The sequence below is a fragment of the Eulemur rufifrons genome, chromosome 20, assembly GCF_041146395.1.
Source record: "Eulemur rufifrons isolate Redbay chromosome 20, OSU_ERuf_1, whole genome shotgun sequence".
Classification (NCBI taxonomy): domain Eukaryota; kingdom Metazoa; phylum Chordata; class Mammalia; order Primates; family Lemuridae; genus Eulemur; species Eulemur rufifrons.
In genome coordinates this window covers 17,847,506-17,863,269 of record NC_091002.1, presented here as the reverse complement: position 1 = coordinate 17,863,269, position 15,764 = coordinate 17,847,506, and the positions used below count along the sequence as shown (strand labels likewise).

The window sequence follows — 15,764 nt, the reverse complement described above, 5'->3', positions numbered from 1 at the left end:
GAGGTGTTGATAAAACTGTAAGTCTCAGAGACCAGGGGCTTAGTGAACTCAGATACCTGTGACTTTCTACTGCCCTCTACACAAAACAGACTGCTTATTAATTAGACTATAAAATCCTCCTCTAGGGCCGGGTGCGGTGGCTCACGCCTGTAATCCTAGTGCTCTGGGAGGCCGAGGTGGGAGGATTGCTTGAGGTCTGGAGTTCGAGACCAGCCCCAGCAAGAGTGAGACCTCATCTCTACTAAAAAAAAAAAAAAAAAAAAAAATAGAAATTAACCGGACAACTAAAAATATATATATAAAAAAAAAAAAAATTAGCCAGGCATGGTGGCACATGCCTGTAGTCCCATGCTGCTCTCGGGAGGCTAAGGCAGAAGGATTGCTTGAGCCCAGGTGTTTGAGGTTGCTGTGAGCTAGGCTGATGCTACGCCACTCTAGCCCAGGCAATAGAGTGAGATTCTGTCTCAAAAAAACCCCAAAAAACCAAAAACCCTCCTCTAATTACCCTAAATTCTCAAACACTATCCTCATTCCTCACTATTCTCTATAACCAAAAAAAGGTCACCCCACTAGCTCATGTCTGATCCTTTTCCTTCATATAAGCTATTAACCTAAAGAACCATTTCAATATATAGAAAAATTAGCCGGGCATAGTGGCGCATGCCTGTAGTCCCAGCTACTAGGGAGGCTGAGGCAGTAGGATCGCTTAAGCCGAGGAGTCTGAGGTTGCTGTGAGCTAAGCTGATGCCACGGCACTCACTCTAGCCTGGGCAACAAAGTGAGACTCTGTCTCAAAAAAAAAAAAAAAAAAAAAAAAAAAAAGAACCATTTCAGCTTTCTCTAAAGTAATATGGAGATGAAAATTATTGGCAGAAGCCAAAGAGTCACTCTGCTACCCCATCCACACATCGGACATCAGAGTATGCTCATTAGGTTCACTGAGAAACAAATCCTGTAAGGTTTTCATTTGTCAGAATTCTGATTTTTGCCTACCTCTCTTGACCTTCTATAAGGTATTTTATGAGCATTCTCTGTAAACTACATTCCTAGGATCTCGCCCAAGCCTCTTTGATAGACAAAAGATGAAATCCCTTGCCAGGCAGAAAGGAGTAAACACTATGAGGCAAAATTTTAACTTGGACTAGGAAATTATCCATCTGGTCCCCACAAACTGTCCTGAAAAAGAACAACCATTTAGTAAACTCCAAGTTGTAGCACACACCACTTAAAATGCTTTCTCTCTTTAAAATTTACCTCCTTCGTGTCCAGCCCAGCACGGGTCTGATGGCCTCATTACTTTCTGTTCTGTTAGAATTCACATGAATCTCTGCATTTTTATGGTCTGATATAATATATGCATAAACATAGATAGATATAGATATAAATATCCCACCTCTGCACTTGAGATTTTAGAAACATCAATCTATTAAGATAGGGGTCATATATTTATTTGGTATTTCCTCAAAAAGTTTAAATATAATGTTCTGCAATAAGAAATTAGAGACAAAATGAAAATCATTATATCTGTATATAGATGACAGATACTAAATTCACTGTATGAGGAATGCATTTGCTATCCTGAGAGGATCTATAGCCAGGACCTGCCTATCACTCACTCTGCAATGAATCTGTATTTATGTTCTCTCTGATTCTCTACAAGTCACTGTGGTCTCCTCTGGTCTCATTTACTCAATATTTCCCAAGCACCCGTTGATGTGTCAGGCCAACACTGTGCTAGACAATGAACTAGAGAAAAAGATCAGGAATGGTCCTGCACTCAGAGCTTGTAGCCTAGGCGAAGCTGGCCAGTCCTCGTCTGTCTGGAACTCTGCAGATACCCATGGCTCTCCCGGGCTGCCTGCACCAACCAATTCCTATGACTGTGAACCCTCCTCATAGCTGCTCCTCTGTCACTCTCACTGCTGCTGTTCTAAAGATTGCTGCCATTGCTATATCACACCCGGAATGTCCCTTCCTTTATATCCTGTTCCTTGTTACCATTTGAATTCTTCTTAGTCCAAAAGGAATGGCAAGAAATTGTATGGTCAATATTAACTAAAGTTATCTTTCTCTCATCAAGAGGTGAGAAAAGTGGTTCACTTCTGGCTGAAAGCTACGAACACGAAGAGCACATAAACACGGGATTTAAGGGGTACATCTATAAAAGGCAGGAAACCAACCACCAATTAAAGAATGCCAAGTACTAAATATACAGGCCAAAAAGGATGGCTGGGGTCTAAAGGGGGTGGGGAATGAATTCTTGGAGTATCCTAAAACCAAAAATGTTGTTTTTGAACACCACGACTCCAGGAATGCAACTCCAAGAACAGCCCCTTGCATTAGAACCAAGTGGCTATCCCTGCTCCCCATCCTATAAGTGAGGTATGAAGCTGAGGTCTACAGGAGGGTGGTGAGGTTATGTCCAGGGGCTTGGGCTAATGCCAAAGGCAAATCGTTCTGCACAGGCCCAGGCAAGTGCTCAGCGCAGGGAGAAAGGAACGCACCTGGCCTTCTTGGACTTCGTCCTGGCTGCAGAGTCAGCGCAGCTTCTCTTTTCTTTGGCCTCCTTGGTGCCCGAGGCCTCCCGGGGCTTCCGCGCCTTCTTTGCTCCATCCTTCTGTTTCGGCTCCTTGGGCTCCTTGGCCTTCTTCGGCTCCTTAGCCTTCCTGGGTTCCTTTGGCTCTTTCGGTTCTCGCTTCCTCTTTGGCTTGGGCTCCCTGTCCTTGCTTCCCTTTGCTGCACCCTCTTGCTCTCCTGGCTCCTTTTTCTTCCGTTTCTTCTTCACTCCAGTACCTCCTCCTCCACTGTCCTCCATCCCATTATGGGATGTCATTTTCCTAGGAAAAAGGGTAGCAGCATCCTCTTCAGCGGTGTACAGGTCCTTCTGGGACAGACAGTGACTAGCAACATCTTCAATCTTGTCTTCCTGATCAGTGCTGCAGTCAAATGGTGATGGGGATTTGTAGTCAAAATTGACAGAGGCATCAGACATTGGGGAGTGATTCAGAACTTTTAAATTTGACAACTGTAAAAGAAAGAGAAACAAGCATATTACCCTTTCAATGTATGCTTCATACAAGAATGTTATTCAGTTTGAACACATAGATTTGTTCAACAAATATTTACTGAGTCCTACCATGTTTTCACTCCAACTGTGCTAGGCCAGGGGACACACATAGCCTTTGCCCTTCTGGAGCTGTACCAAAATATTGTGAGCATACTACATTTAAAAATTAGTGCATGAAAACCTGAAAACCTGAAGAGTTTCCACATCATATGGAGAAATATGAAACACCTTTGAAGTTTCATGTCTAAAACAGGAAACTACAACAGTCTACAAAATACCTTTAGATGCCACTAGCAGACACAAAATCCTAGGCACATTGTTCTGACCCAGAATGGCCTCTATTGTGCGAATACACCAAAGTTACTGTTGAAATGTGTTCTGAGACCTTGGTCATGAATTAAGGTGGCATCACTGGGGGTGGTAAGGAGGCAGTGCCAAATGCAGTGGTGTGCTGCTTTACCTCCCCCAATCTTTGTTCTCACCTATCATCAAGCAGCATCAACTTTCAGCTCAGGTGATTCTCAACAAGAAAAAAATCAGGATCATTCAACTAAAAAATTTTAACGAGAAATGGTAATGTTCTATATGATCATCTAGCTTAGTTACCAGATTGAGCACCAAAGAGCCTTTGGCCATATGCAAAAACCCAAACTACCCATATAGAAGGAAGCTTTATTGTGATAGATGCCATTAGAAAGGATGTGTCACAGGTGCTGAAGGTAGCCCTAAAAAGGAAGTTTCAAAGCGGTTTTTGAGTACTGCCAAATAAAAGTACAGCCTTTTAAGGTGACCGCTTTAAAGGAAATATCCCTTTGGAAGTAGAAATTACATCTCATTCTTTCAGGTATGGTGTTATAAAAAATATCTGCCATTTCATATCCAAACTAAGTCTGACAATAATCAGGTACTTGTGTGGGTGCTAGTTTCAGGGAACAGCTCACTCTCCTTGGTCTGAAACAAAGAACTTAAGAGCCTGGGAGGGACAAGCAGGCTTTCCAGGAAAATGGTTACAATCATCTTCGGGTGATGGCTTAGAAACAGCACCATTTGTGAGGAGCCTTTTCTCCTCACAAGAGTCTGGCGTGTGCTAAAGGGCACAGACACTTGCCCAGGTGGTATGGTTTCCCTCCAGCATGCTGGTTACCCAATCTGTGCTCAGACTTCCTGGCCCACCCTGGGAGTGATGGAGACTAGAAAAGTCAGCTGCATATTTCTCCTTCTGTTTTTTTTCCAGTTCCCTTCCCTAGTCTGATGCTCCCAAACATAACACTGAGAATCCCAAAAGAGAAAGATGAAAGAAAAGAAAGACATTTTTGGATCTTTATCATAAATACAGTCTGGCCTCATAAACAATCCTAAATCCAGAGGGAATTGGTCATTCTGGCAGGACTCACTACTGAAAACAATAGGAAAACAATTTGGTTTGACCACCTCATTACCAATCAAGCACTTAAGATGGCTTAGGAAAAGGAGGAGCTAAGTAGACACAAAAGAAATTTAAAATCAAATAGAAGAAAATGGCTAAGATGGTAAATTTTATGTCATGTGGTTTTTACCACAAGGCAAAAAGAAACCCAGCAGTGGGGTGACAGGTATCCAGTTAAAGCTCGGATCCTGTGAGTACATAGCCAACCTCGGGATATTACTGAATTCTGTGCCAGGAACACTTGGCCCTCAGGCAACAAGATTTTGCTTAGCCCTCAGGCAACAAGATTTTGCTTAGCATGCAAGGGTGGACAGACTAAAAAAGCAAGACATACAGGTTTGTTTATTAAAGAAGCTTTCAAAGGTAACACATAAAAGACCTAATTCTACCAGGGCAGTTCTCTGTAGGTCAGAGTGAGACCCTCTCTTCAACCTCATGTCCAGGTCTCTTTTCTGAAGGACAGGCTCTCCAAAGAAGCTGGAAGCAGGTGACAGTAGAGAGTACTTAATCATTAGGCATTAACAACAGAAGCAGCTAACATTTATTGAACACATACCATACGGATATACTAGGCATTACATGAGGCATGTTTCATGATCTCGAATCTTTATAACAATCCCACAAGGTCAGCATAAGGAGGACCATTTTGTACATGGAGAAATGGAAGAGTAGTGATGTTAAGTGATGTGCCCAAAGCCACACAGCTATCAAGTGGAAGTGCTTGGATTTGAACTCTCCAACTGTGCAAAGCTAATATTCATTTCATTGAGCACTGTATGACCTCCCAGGGAACTGTAACGACTGCTAGGCCACCAGACCAGCAGAATGAAACTTGGTTAGAAACGTGAAATGTGATGGAGTATACAACCACTTTGGGAAAAGGTCAAGCAGGTCTTTATAAAACTTAGCATATATCTATATGCTATCCCAGCAATTCCACTCCCAGGAATCACAGATAATTGTCTAGTGTACCCCCTCATCTTACAGATAACAAAATTAAGTTCAGAGAGATGAAGCAGCATGCCAAGTGTATATTCCCAGACAGTAGCAGAGCTAGGACATCCTAGAGGGAAAAGGGAAACCCAAGAAATATAGCAATATTGAAAAGGGGAAAATATCCTAAGAGGCAGATGTTGACAACAAAAATATATAAAATTATAATTTCAGAAGTCAATAACCCACCAAAAATGTTTTTATTTTTAAAGCACCTTGTTGAGAACTTTTGATTCTTGGTATCTAAATATTATGTAGCTCTTGAAAACTTGCAAAATTTATCTAAAACCACACTACTAGCAAAAGCAGGGACTGAGGGATTGATGGTGAGTTAATGATAAAGTTACAGCTATAGTAAAAATTGAAAGAATCTCCTGTCACACTTCTGCTTTTTTCATAATACACTAACCCTTTGGGCTAGTTTTCCCATGGGTGAATAAAAGTTAGGTAGAAGACAATTCTCCACAGTCACAGCAATGCTTGTGTACTTGTGTATGAGCTAAACATGTCACAGATCCAAACCTTTCATCACCACTTTGAAGCTGCTCCAACGGCTTGGCCACCATGGCTTCCCAGACTCCTCTGGTCAAGACAGGAAAGGAGGTGATGCTACTCAATGTTTTTAAGTAGTCTTCTTGATGCCAATGTTTTCTACACGTAAATAGACTTAAAGCCTCTTTTTATTTAAAGAACTGAAAAATTAGCAGCTTATTTCCATTAAGAAAATAATAGTTTTGCATCTGTCTCATAAATGTTAGTGATATTTCTGATGACAACAGTAACATAAGCTGAAAAAAAACAATGTAATATACAATTACTATCTATTAATAATACTTTAGTTAGAACCATGTCAACTTTCATACCGTTTAGTTTGGTCTTATAAATACCATAAATAAATGTACTGGCAAACCCTAGGATTCTAGTCAAGATGGACCTCTGAGGCCATCAAGGCCAAAACTACCCTTTCATGCTCTCTAACAGTCAAGTATTTTTTTTATTTAGAACATTAAAACTTTTTATTATAAAATATACATACACAAAGTACATAAAACACATCTGTACAGTTTAATGAACAATTTAAGCTAACACCATTGTATCTACCGCCAGTCAAGTATTAATAAATAGACTTCTAGTCTCTTCTAAGGACAGGGAGATTCCTGCTCACAAGGCACATGCCACGGCAGGGCAGCTCAACTTCTCAGGATGTTCTTCCTTGTATGGATCTAAAGCCTAACTTCCTGTAACTCTCCCCATGTGTCCCACTCTTGTCCACAGGTCCAGCAATAGATATATTTAACTTCTTTTCCATGCAATGTCCTGAAGTCTTCACTTCTTCAGGGTACACAGTCTTAGCATCATCCACCATACCTCACATGAAGAGAGTCAACATTGTTTTGCCATCCCAGTCACTTTATTCTGGCCTTGAGTGTATGTTTCAGAACATAAAATGAATTAGAATGATGGGGAAAAAATTGTTAAGGTATGTTAAAAGATAGGGGAAGGCATTTAATGCTCAAATTTCTCTTTAAAACATGATTCTAGGGCAAGGCTGTTTTGAATCTTGGTTTTGCTAGACAACTTACTAACTAACCACTTTATACATGTTGGAAAAGGCCTTCCAATGACTACCAAACTCAGGTCTGACTACTGTTACCCCCTTCTGTGGGATCAAGTTGAAAAACTCAGAAGTGAATATTTATTCATCCATATTATATCACCAACTTTGCTATTTTTCCTCTTTTCACTATTCTGAATTGTGGATCATGATTTAGTGATCCATATTGGCGGTAAACATCTTCCTAGAGATCTGAATCGTCACCCTGCCCTCCGCCCCAACTCCCCACACCCCAGGACGGCTGTGGGACCAATTCTTTTGGGAATTTGGAGGCTGGCTAAAATGCTTCTTTATCCCACTTCACCTCTGATCACTGTTCAAAATTTAGCACCCCACTCCAGACCTTTCCTTTCTCCCTTACCACCATGTGCTATGTCTTCCCAAACCGATTCATATATCATTCTCTTCCCTCCCAAGCTTTCCTCCTGAGTCCTCTGAAGCAACCTGCCTGAAACCTGGCTCTCACAGAAGATACCACTTCTTTTAGAACACTCTCAAATTCTTTGGTGGGGCTGACATTTCCTATACCCACATACTCTCCAATTCCAAAGCATCATATTCCACCCACAGAGTAAAACTCTGGCTCTTCTAAGGCATATGCCATCCCCTACTTTAACTGTCTGTCTGTAACCAGACTATAAATTTCTTAAGAAAAAGAATTTTTTCGTTACTGCTGAACCTGGCCTGAAGTAGATAGAACTCAAGTATTTCTTGGATGAATAAATGCTGAAAAACTCAACAAATATTTGTTTAGTGAATAAATTATATCCCAATTCATTGTAGGAAAAAAAACATGGTCTAATAACCTGAAGGTCTTTGAGAGTTCTACAGCATATCCTCCCACCCAACTTTTCAGTTTTCTAGAGGACCTAAGAATAAAGGGCTCTGCTTACCCAACACTTGGTCATGAGATTAGGAAGCAAGTTCTCCTGTAGTTAACTACAAGTCTGGGTTGCTTCTTGGTCATAGCTCCAAGTTTTAATTCTACTCAAAATATCACATATTTCTATTGCATTCATTGTTTATTAACTCTTTTCTACACTGGACACACACATCCAAAACCCTCTTACCCCTTAAGATTACAAGTACCTACAGATCATATCATATATCACATAATATTCTTCATATTATACTTTTCTGAGTACCAAGCAAGGAGCTGAGATGAATAAAAATCAATATTCCTACATCATAGGTTTGTCATCACTAACATTAGGATGTGTCTCCTTACAAAGAAGTATTTTCAGCTGTATTATTTATCGATAGTGTTATATGGGTTTTCAGTGATTAGAGTTCACATATTATTTCTCTAGCTAACTTTTTTTCTGCCTAATACTGCTTAGTCATCTTAGAAACTAAAATATATATATTTCTTAGGAGCAGTTCATTTTTAATATAGATAAAAAGTCTATAGCTCCCTTGAGTGATTAATTTTAAAACATTTTATTAAAGTCTATTTTTCTTGCAACACTTCTTTGGGCAATACAAAGTCAATCTCTAAACCCTTTGTTCTTGACACACCACTCCTGTTATACCCTTTTTGGTTAATAAGAAGCATGATTATGCATTACTGAGTTTTGACTACCTGGTAAAATCTATCATCTCAGTTTAATTTACCTTGCTAAGATTTTGAACAAAGAAATGAGGAATTACCAAGATCAGAATTTATTTACATGCTATTTTTCTCCAGAGAAAAGGAAAAATGAATTAATAGGAATGAGGGTTTTTAAAGAATGGATGTTTTATTTGTTGCTACTTCTAACACCTTAGAAACATGGTAAGAAAAAAAGAAAACATTTGATGGTTATTTTTGTTTAAGATTTCTTTGCCACTGACATACTGAATAACCAATTACCTCATTGAATACTTTTCTATATGATGTGAAGCATGTATGACTGCTCCCATTTAAGTGATTAAAAAATGAGGCTGAACTTACCCAAAGTTATGCAACTAAGCGGTAGGGTTAAGAATTTCAATCCGTGCTATTGAACAATGATCAAAGCCCAAGTTCATTCCAAAACATGGGCCTCTTCTCTATCAGACAATGAACTCTCAATCCTGGAGCACAGATACTGCTTCAGCATGAACGTAATTTTCTATTTGCATGCTCTGCAACTTCTTGCAGTTCAGTCATTAGTATAGCCTAACATCAGTACTTATAAAAGGAGCAGGATCAACTCTTCCTAAAAGTGGCTCACTTAGTTAATCTACTCCATCATATCTAATATTAACTTTTAAATGAAAAACCTTGTTCTGTTCATCAACATTACTGTGAGGTCTAAAACAAAAACTCATCAAATTGAGGCTACATAATAGCTGGCTGACATACCAAAGGTATTAATATGAACCAGTAAAATCTCAAAAGAAAGAAACCAGAATTCATTTAGGGGGAATTGCCATAGAATATTTTTATTTAAATAAAAGCTTACCTTAAAGAATGTTTTAAAAATTAAATACACAGATTGCTTTAAAAATATAAACCTGCTCACATATCACATATGACAATAGTTTTGCGGGTTTGGGGTTCTCTTCAGTAATGTGTTCTTTTTAACAGTGGTGTAATATTCCACTAGGTACATGTGCTATGATTTAAATAGTAACCTTTTCAATGGATGTATAGGTTTTTTCCATTTTTGCTATTGTAAATAAAACATCAATGAAAGCCCTTGTACATACTGTTTCACACACCTAAGTATATTCATAGGATAAATTCCTGGCAGATGGAACTGTATTCTCTGTAGTGTTTGCCTATCAGCTGACAACTCTTTACAGAGCTAGGACAGAAATCCAGTGTGCAGACATTATTTAGTCACTGTTCTTCCTGTTAAGACCTGGCAGCAGCACTCTAGTCCGGGGAACAGAGTGAGACTCTGTCTCAAAAAAAAAAAAAAAAAAGAACTGGCAGCAGATGAGTCAATTATTTCCCCAAACCGACCTATCCATTGAGGATAGAACAGAGGGCAGTCCTTGCAACCATATCCCTAAAGTCACCCTATATCTGACTAAGGCTCCCTGGAGCAAACTCAAGAGAAAGAGTAGTTGGTTCCACCCAACCTCTTTGCACAGGGTCCCAGTGAAAAGCAGGGATTCAGATCCCCCAGTTACCAGGTTGTCTTTCAATTATGTAAAAGGGAAACCAGCCCATCAGAGATAGCCTGTTTCCAAGAGACAGAGGCAGGTCTCCCTATCTCACCTCCCTGAGCCACACTGATTGGGGTCCTGGGGTTCCTTTGAATACACAAGCACCTGGGACACAGGAATACCGGCTAAGGAAAGAGATCCGGCAAGATGAATCACACTCCCCTCCCCTTCAAGAAACTGAATGCCAAACAGTTAATGTTCATATCCTTCCACTTAGTTCACTATTCCCTCTAGGAGGAACTCATCCACAGATCATTATAAATAAGAACGCTTTTAGTGTAATCACAAATCCAAAATAATAAACATATAAACTAGAAAGAATTGGTCACATCTCCCTTTTAGAAAAACTTAGAAAGTTTTTCCAAGGGAGGAAACATTTCTCTTCCACATAGCTAATTTTGAACAATATTCTGTTTACAGTTTTCATTACATTTATTCCCATATGGAGATGACCAGAGCTAAAAGAAAAATCCATACATAAAGTCATTCAGAATAGAGCTCTAGGTTACTACAAGAAGAACAGGAAACAGAGACAAGAGGGAAAATGCCAGTGGTTAAAAAATGAGGCAACACTGCCAGTGTCACCTCTTGTTTAAGAAGTGCCAAATAGATGCATTCACTTAAAAGAAACAGGATCACTTACCTGCTTCTCTTTCTTCTGTATTTTCATTTTCATCTATTGAAGGAAGATATTTATTTCTATAAAACATAAAAAGGCAAAGATTATGATAAAACCCAAAATAAAACATTTTATATCATCTCTGGATTAACTGTGACACACAAGGAGAACATGAAATAGAAAGTTACTTCCATAGAACATTTCATGTCCAACTACCCCTCGAGTCCTAAGTGCAGACCTAATTCTATCTACCCCTATCCCAGACCCAATTTATAGCAACAGATGGGATGGAGCCCAAAAAGATACTATCTTTGTAGATCAAATAAGTTATAAAAGATGCTGGCATATTAAAGTTACAGTAGTAACTAAAATAGGAATCAAAAATAACAACATGGCTTTATGGCGAAGTGGGAAGAGAGGGTAGAAGTAAGATACGCCCTCATCCTCTTTCAAAGAAAATTAATAAATACTGTCTACAATAGATAAATCAAGAAATAGAAATACAGACAATAAAGAGAGCTAAAAGAGTTCAAAGTAATTCTCTCTGAGGAGTGAGACAGGAGTTGGTATAAGGTGAGGCATTCACCTGCATTTCATCATAAGCTCTCCTACATTATTTGATGTTTTAAACCATCTGCATACATTACTTGACAAAATACTTTCCACTGCAATATTTCATATAATTTTTTAAACGACTGATTTTACTCTACCAGAGACTTAAGCTCACATTTCCATTCTAACTTTAATATTCTTCACGACACTGAACTTTCTCTCATAAATGACTCGTGAACACCCTAGGAGCACAGCAATTGGCTCTAGAAGTGCAAAAGGCATTGGGGCATCCCAGGGAACAGAAAGAATCATGGTCTATACAACACAAAACGTGGGGTGCCTGCACCACCAACTAGTACTGCCTCAGGTCTGAAGTTCTCACCTTCCTCACATACAAACCATGGAAGGATCACAGAATCTCTCTCAGCTTCTGGTTCTAGCCCAGATGTAGGCAGACACTGCCTCCCATTTATTGTTTACTCTGATTTCTTGGTTATCCCACACAGCTGTAGAATACCATTCACTCAGAAAACCATCCCAGAGGCACACAATTATCCTGAAGTTTCATAATTATTTCTCCTATCCAAATGAATGTGATACGCAGGCATTAGGTAGAGCGTTAAGACTAAAGTGAGAAAGTATTTGAGGTGGTAGATCTGTTAATTAGTTTAATCATTCCATATGGTATTCATGAATCATAACATTACTTTGTACCCCACAAACATAAACAACCATAATTTGTTAATTCACGATTTAAAAAAAAGATTGGCCAGGCGCGGTGGCTCACGCCTGTAATCCTAGCACTCTGGGAGGCCGAGGTGGGCGGATCGTTTGAGCTCAGGAGTTCGAGACCAGCCTGAGCAAGAGCGAGACCCTATCTCTACTAAAAATAGAAAGAAATTATATGGACAGCTAAAAATATATATAGAAAAAATTAGCCGGGCATGGTGGCACATGCCTGTAGTCCCAGCTACTCGGGAGGCTGAGGCAGGAGGATCGCTTGAACCCAGGAGTTTGAGGTTGCTGTGAGCTAGGCTGACGCCATGGCACTCACTCTAGCCTGGGCAACAGAGTGAGACTCTGTCTCAAAAAAAAAAAAAAAAAAAAAAAAAAGATTAAAGTGAGACAGTCCCAATTCTAAGTGAGTTCATGGCATGTTTGATGCAAATATAAAAATGAAAGATGTGATTCCAATCACCCTTGGGACTACTATTACAGTTTGTCATTTTAATGTCTGTCAATTTAGATTTTTTTTCCTCTAACAGAGGCATTTTCTATAAAAAAGGACCATAAAACGCCACAGATTTTCTCTCAGAGAGACGTGTCTACCAGGATACTGCTGTATGCAAAGAGCACAGTGGCCAAGTTACAGCTGTGTAACTAGCTGGAGAGCAGACATGGTCAGGTCCTGGAGACCGAGGGGAAGGGGAGGAGGGCAGAGAACTGGCTAAATCAAGAAAAGGAAAGTCCAGTTAGTAAATGGTGCTTTTAAGAATCATTACAAAGGATTTGACAGAACAATTATTCACCTCAATAAAGACATAAATTCCAGAGAAATGGTAAATGCTCTGAATCAGGACAGTTAAAACTTAAAAGAATATTCTCTCCTAAGCTTCATTACAGTGGAGTCAGTTCTAGGTAAATTATGTCAGTACAAGTTTATCTCCTTTATCTCTGAACTTCAAATTACCAGACCACAGAAAACTGACATTCTCAACTATCACAAACTGCCACAAATTCTAAAATGAAGAAAGTTTGGAAAAAAATTCAGGCTAATAAAAAAGGGTATTATCAACAATAAGACATATGTGCTCAAATAAAATTCTGCCCAACAAAATGAAATCTTTAGAAACTACAGAAAAATTCCACCAATGGCCAATAAAAATTACTGTTTAATATATGAACAATCAATAAAAGTATGATACAGCAGAGACATCAAAAAACACAATTTCCAATTCACTACCACAAACTACCAGTGGCAAATAAAAATAAGCAGGGCCCTAACACAGCCAGGAAAGTGGGAAAACAGGTCCTACTCATCATTGCTGATGGCACTTTTAATTGTTTTAAGCTTTCTGAAGAGCACTCAGGCAGTCTATAAACTGTTCCAATCCTTTCCCGTGCCAGTTCCACTTTCAGGAGTATATCCCAAGGATATAAGCTGGCAGGAAATAAACCTGAGCCTCGAGGAAGGAAGCTCGAGGATGAGGTGAGGAAAATGAAAATACCTATCACAGCAGACTTGCGCTTGGGTCATCACAGGGCCAAGAAGGTCAGAGAGGGGCAGATGAGCACAGGCTAGAAAGACAGAGTTGGGGCTGAGGCAAGTGTGGCTTGAATTTGAGGCCTTGGAGGAAAGAAGGTGGGGAAATACTCAAAACCAAATCTTTTCCCCTACCCCATTCTATCCTCGGGGAGAGAGAGAGAGAGAGAGAGAGAGAATGCGTATGTGAAAGCCAAGTGAGTGAGAGTGATGTTACTGTAGAATAATTGCTTTAATTCACCGAAAGCAAAGTCTGGCAAACCTTACGCTATTACTGTCAAATCATTTCCAGCACCCTGATGGATGGCAACATACCAGCATGCCCCCACGCCACAAGATAACAGATGTCATCAACATCAATAGGTGTTCAATAAGCATTTATTGACTTTTACTTCTCCAAATAGCACCTCAAACACTCTCTTAAATTACCTCTACTATTTAAACCTCTTTTATGGTATACATTTTCAAAAATACAAAACTATGCAATCTTTTTGTAAGGCTAATTTTATGTACCAGGAATAGATGAAAAGATACACCCTAAAGCTTGTACTTCTGCACAACACTGGAAACGGCTTTACAGCCTCTGTTGTTGTGTTGCCATCACTCAAAAGTTATGATTAGATCCTTTCGGCTCAATAAAGAACAAATAAAACAGTAATTTCAGGGTCTCAACACTTAATTAGAAGCACAATACAGACAATTCTGAAACCTCAAACTCTGTGGGCAAACCAGGAAATTTGTCAACAAGGGGAAAAAAAACGTGTATAACTTCCGAATCTTGGAGACTAGTAGGACTCCTGCTCTCCCCACTGCACTGTAATGCTTAGTATGAGTGTAGCATTTAATTACCTTCACAAGAAAGTAAGCTGCAAATGATGTAAAAATAAGCAATATGAAAGCTCCTATTCCTTCTTACACTCACCCACCTAATAATACTTCTGTAAGAAAAATGGATGCCAAGTTTGAATGACAACATTTTGAAAGTTTTGGGTTGGTTTTTTTTTAACCATCTCTCTCCAGTTCAAAAATTCAACAACAGTGCCTGTGCCACTTCCAAGTTCCTCAATGCTGTGTTATGGACACTTAAAAAACAAAACACGGGGTTCACACTATGCAACCACTCATTCACAGAAATCATTTAAATTCACTATACCTTGAGAACTCTGCCATCCCAACAATCCCTGCTCAGTCCAAGAGTCTATTTCATTCTGGGAGTGTGTTTCTGCAAACACAGACAAGTGTATATAGCAGACCCCTACCATGGACCTTCATAGTCACAGAAGACAGCAGTAGACACAACAGACAACAGTATGGATGGAGAATTTTGATCCTAGCAGGCCCCCACCCCCTACAACTCTATCAGGCACTTCGAGACAAACAGTACATGGGAAGTAACTTTAAAAATCATAGACATCAAATTTTCCACAATGAACATTATTTTTACAATCTATTTATGCCCACCCTCAACCTTAAGGTTGCTTCTAAAAACCACTCTAACAATAGCAGGCATAAATACGGTAATTCCACATTGTTACATGATGGGGATTTTAGACAGGAGTAGGAATACAACACAGGGAATAACTCATCTGGGAAGAGTTCATCAAGAAGGCAGAGATGTCTTGGGGAATGCCACTTTCCTTAAACCCCTATCCAAACACTTCTTGCCAAGACTCTTGACAAACATACTTGACCACAAAGAGGTCTAATGGGTGAGAAACCTCTCAACTTCCCACTTTCCCACCTTACTACCCTCCACGACCACAAACTGGACAAATCTATCTATAATATATCTTTCGCTTGGTTTGAAGCAGTCTACAAGAGGTATTTTAATAGCAAGGATTGAAGTGCCAAAAGTAGAGTTTCAATCTGGGCTCTAATAATGACAAGACATGTAAAACTTCCTCCAGATTTTGTTTCCACCTGTAAGGTGGTGACAACACCTACCTCATAGGGTCTTAGGAGAATCAAAAGGGGCGACAGTCTATGGCATCTACCACATGGAGAAGACCAGCTATAGGGCAGCCATCAGTGTGGCCTCTCTCCTGAGGACAACTAACCCTTCCATCAGTACTTGAGATCCACCCTCTTGCA

At 39.6% G+C, this 15,764-nt stretch overlaps 1 protein-coding gene across 4 annotated transcripts in view; it reads right to left on the bottom strand.

Moving 5' to 3' along the window:
* The window catches only part of CHD6 (chromodomain helicase DNA binding protein 6), a 199,453-nt gene that overhangs the window by 131,685 nt on the left and 52,004 nt on the right, over positions 1-15,764 (bottom strand). For 3 of the 4 annotated variants that reach the window (XM_069496135.1, XM_069496137.1, XM_069496138.1), the window contains exons 2-3: positions 10,883-10,938; positions 2,505-3,025 (exon numbers count right to left, since the gene is read on the bottom strand). In XM_069496135.1, the coding sequence (XP_069352236.1) occupies positions 2,505-3,025; positions 10,883-10,915 (554 nt within the window). In that variant the 5' untranslated portion in view covers positions 10,916-10,938. Of the gene's footprint in view, positions 1-2,504; positions 3,026-10,882; positions 10,945-15,764 lie in introns of those variants that run through there. The other variant, XM_069496136.1, reaches the window with a different exon arrangement.